The sequence below is a fragment of the Rhincodon typus genome, chromosome 30 (assembly GCF_021869965.1).
Source record: "Rhincodon typus isolate 14 chromosome 30, sRhiTyp1.1, whole genome shotgun sequence".
In the NCBI taxonomy this organism is placed as follows: domain Eukaryota; kingdom Metazoa; phylum Chordata; class Chondrichthyes; order Orectolobiformes; family Rhincodontidae; genus Rhincodon; species Rhincodon typus.
In genome coordinates, this window is record NC_063361.1 from 37,173,955 (window position 1) to 37,181,354 (window position 7,400).

Here is a 7,400-nt window from a genome sequence, read left to right on the forward strand (position 1 = left end):
TGTGTGGGACCGTACCCCAGTGAGAGTCAGTGTGTGTGGGACTGTACCCCAGTGAGAGTCAGTGTGTGTGGGACCGTACCCCAGTGAGAGTCAGTGTGTGTGGGGCCGTACCCCAGTGAGAGTCAGTGTGTGTGGGGCCGTTCCCCAGTGAGACTCAGTGTGTGTGGGATTTAACCACAAAAGCAGTCAGTCTGCAGGAAAGAAGGTGAAAACCTACAATGTTCAATGTTGGGGACTGAGATAGAATATTTGGAGTTAGCTCTGATTATTTGAGAATTAAATTAGATTGTTGTGAGTTCTGTATATTCGGCCTGGCATGCTTTGTTTGTGTCCTCACTGAGTGTGTTCACAGACAGTGTTGGGCAGTTTTTGCCCGGGGTGGGGGTGGGAGGGAAGAATCCAGCCAATCAGGCTGAAGTTGACAGGAGATTGGTCAGCCTGGCCATATTGTTGGTCCAAGCTAGGCAGGGAGATCAACCAATAGCTCTGCAGAAAGTAGCATGGCCTTTGGAGCGGTGTTTAAATGTCTGTTTTCTTTCTCTTGGTTAGTGCGAGGAGGATGGTCAAACTTACTTCACTGTGGATACCGGGCAGACCAAATTCACCGACCTCATTCAGCTGGTGGACTTCTATCAGATCAACAGAGGCGTGTTACCATGCAGCCTGAAACATTACTGTACCCGTGTGCCACTGTAACCACGGCCTTTCCTTGCCCACCATCAAACACTGCCTTGTGTACCTGCCCTATTCATGCACTTGCTACGCAGCACTGGTTCCTTAACCTGTGCTCTTGGTGATTTACTAGTTAATCTGCAGAGTTCACCTAGGGTATGGTTACAGTGGATGTGAAGGAAAATCTCATTCTTACCTGTCGTTCAATTTCTTAGCGACTTTTTGAAGAATTTCACAATTTTTTGAAATGATTTCAGATCTCACCTTCCTGAATATCCAGGCGGTTCCTCAATCTGAAAGTCATGGAGATCACGGGTTGATCCTTTCAGAAAGGTTTTGTGATTTAGGATCACAGGACAAACACTGCTTTTAGGGTAGAAAAATATGTTGTGGTAAATAGAAACATTATTTAATCAGAATTGTCTCTTGGGATAGAGGGTGAAACGATAGAAGTCTCCAGAGAGAGAGACCAGTGTGAGACCAGTTCTCATGTGTTTAACAGTAATGTGTGTAACTGCCCCAGTGGAAAGCACACGACACACAATATCTCATGCCGTGTGTCAGTCATGTAAATCACATGATCAAATCCATATCCCAGAGGCTTGTCCAAACACGTCAAGAGCAGTCACTGATATACATACACAGGCTGTACAATACCAAGTGGGAGTAAATTCTTTCTACCTGCAGAACACTCTTACCTGTAAAACAGAAACAGCTTTGTTTAATTAATGCAATCAACACTAAAAAATCAAAAATGCTATAAATATTACATGGATCTCTCTTACACACAGCTCCTGTGATTAGCCATATAAACAGAGCCTAACGACTATCGACCAGAGCAATGTATTCCCCAAAGGATGCAGCAGCGAGAGACTGAGGGTGAGTGTGACCAGGGGCTAGAACTAAGATGGGGATGATGAGGGGTAAAAGCGGAACAGTGTGTTTGGAGTGGAGGAGTGCGTGACTGGGGCCAGTGATTGTGGAACTGGAGTTGTGAAGAGAAAGTGAGCACTGGTGGGGATTGGGCTCAAAGACAGTGAGCAGGATTGATCAATTTTACCCTGTGCTATAGATTACTTGTATCTAGTTCTCTACACTGCATAATGTTAAAGGAGCTTTAATATAACACTATATGTACTCTTACAGATTATTTGAATCTTCACATTTAAGTAATTTAAATATCTTTACTGTCACAGATGATTTTTATCAGAAGTGTGAGCTGTAAATGGCACCAGTCTGACCTTCAGTCAGATGCAGCCTCTGTGGGTAGGGATGTGGGGGTCAGTGGGAAAACCAGCATTTATTGTCCCTCACTAATTGGCCCTGACTGAGTTGCTAGCTAGACCTTTTCATTGGGTAGATAAGAGCCAGTCACTTTGTTGTGGGTTGCATTAGCTGGGTAAGGATGGCACATTTACTTCTGCAATGTGCTTTAGTGAACCAGATGGGTTTTATTGATAATAATTTCATGGACTAAATGTCACTTTTCTTCTATAAATTAAGTTCCACCAGCTATCATTGGACATTAATGAGTCTCTGAGTTATTACTTCAGTGACATTAACATGTTTCTCTGATTGTATAGGTTTCCCTGTGAGTTAGTTAAAGATATCTCCGCATTGTGACCAGAGCAATTAAACAAAGGCATGTGGAGCATTATCACTGGTTAATCCTTTCAATGAGCTTCATTCAAGCCTGGTCTGGGCCAAAGTGAAAACTCAGACAGTGGCAGAGTTTTTAATGTAATTTATTATTCTCTGATATTGTCAGAACTGTAATTTGTTTCCAATAATCAACGACTGAGACTTTACATCGCAGGAGGGCAGTTTTATTTTCAGTAGTTCTAATGAGCTAATGTAGAGAATGGTCTATATTTCGTCACCTGCCTGCAGCCTGTTTTTATTTCAGAGAAGCAGGAACAACAGAAACATAACATTCTGTGGCGCCCAGTAAACAGAAGCTGGGAGCTCCCTCCTTCTGTTCACTAGACTGAAAGCTAAGACCATTATCAATATCACGATGGGATCAGTATCAAAATCAGCGTAAACACAAAAACAGCACAGCCACAGAGCAGACCCTGACTGAATGATATGGGCCATGGTGAGATATTTGTCAGAACTGGGTAAAATGCTTGCCCATCCCAACACAACATCCCCAGTTTAAACATAGAATATAAAACAGTACAGCACAGGAACAGGCCCTTTGGCCCACCATGTCTGTACTGGCCATGATGCCATTCGAAGCTAATCCCATCTGCCTGCATATGCTCTGTAGCTCTCTATTCCCTATCAGTTCATGTGTCGGTCTAAATGCCTCTTAAACATGACTATCATATCTGCTTCTACCACCTCCCATGGCACCGTGTTCCAGGCACCTACCACCCTTTGAGTAAAATCCTTGCCTCACACATCTCCTTTAAACTTAGCCCCCTCTCACCTTAAAGCTATGACCCTAGTATTCGACATTTCCACTTTGAGAAAAGGGCTATGCCTATCCACCCTATCCATGCCTCTCATAATTTTACATCGTTCTCTCAGGTCACCCCTCAGCCTCTGACATTGTAGTGAGAACACTCCAAATTTATCCAACCTCTCCTTATAGCTAATAAACTCCAATCCAGGCATTATCTTGGTAAATGTCTTCTGCACCCTTTCCAAAGCCTCCACGTCCTTCCTATAGTATGGCGACCAGAACTGCACAGAATACTCCAAATGTGGCCGAACTAAAGTTTATACAGTTTGCTCAAGAATAATGGCAAGATTGTTGCCAGGGAGTGATGAGTTCCCAATTAATGTTCTTTATTGTTTCTTAACAACCCGACTTGCCACAGGTTGCATAGCCATACAAACTCAAACATCAGAAAGCTTGACATGGAGACTAGAACAGCAACTTGACAGCTCCAAACAACGTTCACATTCCCCATAGGCAAGTACAGGTCATGACCCATGACCCATGACCATCCATGCACACTCTTTCACCACATGCACTTACACCACACTTTCACAAAGCCATTGCCACCTTTCACACACTGCCCTGGCATTGCACCCTGGAATCCTACACTTGTGGAACAGCTGCAACACAGGAGAAGCAGCAGGTCCATGGTGTGGATCAAGCTGCTTACTAGGGCCTGCCTCCTTGATCTCTTGGTGCACACTCACCTGGTGCCTACTGGCATAGTTGTAGCATGCCTTACCCTGTCTTGCCATGCCCTGCCATACCCTGCCATGCCACAATACCATAACAGACCATAAGAAAAACGAACAAAAGTAGGCCATTCAGCCCCTTGAGCCTGCTTCGCCATTCAAATTATCGTGGCTGATCTGACACTCCTCACATCCACTTTCTTTCCCCCTTGAAAGCTCCACTTATCAAGAATTTATTGATCTTAGCCTTAAATATACAGATGGACTCTGCCCTCCACAGCTCTCTGTGGCAAGGAGTTCCAAAGATTCTCAACCTTCTGAGAGAAGAAATTCCTCCTTAACTCAGTCTTAAATTGGTGCCCCTTTATTCTGAGACTATGCTCCCTGGTCATAGGCTCTCCCATGAGGGAAAATATCCTCTCAGCCTTTACTCTGTCAAGCTCCTGCCCTGCCCTGGCATGCAATGCAATGGCAGTTGGTGCAGTCTCACATCCAGGCAGATGGCAGTGCTGTGAGCTGTGCCCAGTCAGTGTCAAGTGGCAGCTGCAATTGCACAGTCACCCTGTATCCACCGTGAGGAGTGAGACGTGCCTGAAAGGCTTAGGGGAGCGGGCCACAGCCAATTGCAGGAGGGGCTCATCGGTCAGAGCAGATTGACAATAGATAGTCAGAGTAACCTCCCATACTAGCCCCAAGTGTTTGCCTGGCATGACTGTGCCTTTGTGCCCCAGGCAACAGGTCACAGTCATGCCAATGACAAAGCCACTCGCTGGCATTTCCACCTGGAAGCACACAGGGTGCAAGGAGCAAGGGAGCTGAGTTTGGGGAGGGGGACACACGTGCTAGGGAGCTAAGATCGAGGGGGGTGCCAGGGAGCTGAGATCGAGGGAAGGACAAGAGAGCCAAGGGCAAGAGAGGGGGTTGGGAGTGAAGGTGTGGGGGTGTGAGGGAGCCGAGGGTGAGAGAGGGGTAAGGGAGCCAAGGGCAAGGAAGGGGGGAGTTGGGACCCAGTGCGGGGTGTGAGGGAGCCGAGGGTGAGAGAGAGGCCTGAGCATTCTCAGGGGATGAGCAATGGCCACAAACATATGAAAGCTGCAGACTGGGAACACCATGGTCATCATCCTGCATTGACCCTCTCTGTGTGTTGCACCTTCCTGGCACTGCCTCCTCCAGGCCATCACCTCAGTGAGACAGTCCCCTGCACACAACCAGCCCAGCAGTGGGCAGTGCTGAAGGACAGAGGGACCGAAAGTATCAGAGTCAGCCATGGCCACACCTGCTCCCACACAATCTGGTTAATACTCACTGTATAGCCCCCACCATTTCTCATCCGGAGGGTGTAAAAAGTGAGGGCACAAGGCACGACAGAGCTTGTAAACTCTCTACAGAGGCACAACAACCGCATAGACAGTGAAAACAAATCTTTGTCAGAAATTCAAACTATCTACATGTCAACTGATAACATTCTCAACTGGCCTCACAAGAGCTTTTGTCTCCTCCCACTGAGACCCCCTGTTGTACAGATTAGGTGGAGGGAGTCTTCTCCAGAGAGCAGCCCGTTGGTTATGACAATTTGGTGGGGTAATTCTGGCGGGAATGATGTTTACCTCTTGGCAGTTCCCTGTTTCCTTGTGAGGACGGGGCACCTGGCAGTAGTCAAGGATCTCCAGCCTCCCCTGGCCCTGAGGACATGTGGGCGAGAGTCTGCAGCATGCATGCTAGGAGGTGGGCCTTTCTGTCCATCGCAGTCAGCAACCTGTCAGAGCAGGCAGACACACAGAGCCATGGTGCCTCGAGCCCCTGCCTTACAAACCCCCAAAAAGATTCATCATCTCCTGGACCACAGGCTGAGCCAGAACCTCCTCCAAGTGTGAGTTACCTGGAGCGATTCTCCCTTACCCGACTGTGGAACTGTGGGAGGCTGGGAGATCCCCTTACACTCCCCTCGCCTCTCGAGCCCCATGATGTTTCAATGCTGCCGCTGGTGGGGTGTAGAGGCGTCTTAGGGGAATGGGGGTGGAGGTGTGGTCAGCCCAGCTGGTGGTTTATCTCCTTGTGCAGGGTGAGGATTCAGGGATCAGGCATTCCCCCAGCCCCAGCATAGCCCCCAGCCCCATCTCCATTGTGGGAGGTCCCCTCCTGTAATGACATAAAGGGCATAAATTAGTGAGACCCAGGTGGGAGGCTGGTGCATGTGAGGGAAGGATGTCGAGGTATTCCGAGGGATTGAGGAGCTATTGTGGAGGGATGTTGGGTTGAGTGGTGTGGGAGGAAGATGGATAACTAGAGCAAACAAGAAAAGATGTTGGGTGTAGAGGGTACTGGGAGGGTGGTGTGGAGGACAGGGGTTGGGGGGGTGTGTGGACAGGGCTGTGGGGGATGGCGGTGTGGGGGAATGTAGCAGAGGGGGCTGTCAGAGCAGAAGCCATGCTGGGAGGTAGATGCAGTGGTTGATATAAGAGTATGAGGTAGCAGAGAGCAAATTGGGGATATTGACCTCCATCCAGCACTGCCACCTCGTCCCCCAAACTCTGCACAAGGCACAGACCACGTGGTAGTCTCTGATCTGGTGGCACAGTCTGCCCTCCAGGAAGTGGATAGCCCTCCTGTACAGACCCCATCAACCAGGGTATCCAGATCCCTGTTGGAGAACCTCTGTGCCAGGTTTCTAGTTGGACATCTCCATCCAGTCACCAGTCACAAGCAGGGCAGATGCCAGTGCTGCTTCCAGTGCACGTGGGCTCTAGAAGATAGTACAGCCATAAGCCATCCTGGTCTGGTGGTGGGTGTCTAGTGAATGATGAGTTCTTCTGGGAATAGTGTGTGGTAACATGGGATGGAATGATAACGTGATATTCACCATTGGGTCAGCAATGGCAATTTAAGCAGGAAGTTTGGTAAGATTCAGTGAGCAAGCTTGTCTGGCCTCACAGCAAATTTCACTTCAGCAAAACATGACACGAAACATGCCAAAAACTACACAAGATTCTGTCCACTTTTTCCTCTGAATATTAAAATTTAAATTGTCGACTCATAAAAGCACATCAGGTGCAGGAATGAATCGGGATATTTGCCCATTTTTAATAAAACTGTAAAAATCCACAATGAGAAACGGGAAAGGTTTAGGAACTCTCAGGGAGGAGAATTTATTTCTAAACCTCTCAACAAATTCTAACTATTTCACCAGAGAATTGACTTTGTTTTGCTACATCTGAAAATCTGATCTCAGGAGCAAGAGCCCACCTGAAACAAATGTTGATCAAGTCAGGGGTTCTCATGTTTCAGAGCTGAGGGTATGGGCAGTTCTGTGGGTGTTGTCTTTATTCAGAGTGCAGTCAATGTGGCACACTGTCTGTCAGGCAGACTGTTTAATGAACAATTGTATAAAGTTGTGGAAACCAAGGCTTCTTAGCTTAGAGAGTGACAGAATCTTTCCAGCTGATGATGAGTTTAACAGCTGCAGCTACCAGAGGCTGTGGCAGTGACCCCTGACCTTCTGGTTACTTGTGGCTCATTGGTCTCCAAATCTCTCTACTACAGGGAGTCAGAGTGAATGTTGATACGTGTTGACATCCCACCATAGTACT

General features: G+C 47.6%; 1 protein-coding gene across 1 annotated transcript in view; it reads left to right on the top strand.

Annotated features, from left to right (window-relative positions):
• LOC109932218 (growth factor receptor-bound protein 7-like) overlaps positions 1 to 4,715 on the top strand; it is a 63,584-nt gene extending 58,869 nt beyond the window's left edge. Inside the window, exon 9 of the mRNA XM_048614431.1 lies at positions 550 to 4,715. Within this exon, the coding sequence (XP_048470388.1) occupies positions 550 to 696 (147 nt within the window). The 3' untranslated portion in view covers positions 697 to 4,715. The remainder of the gene's footprint in view (positions 1 to 549) is intronic.
• The last annotated feature ends 2,685 nt before the right edge of the window (positions 4,716 to 7,400 follow it).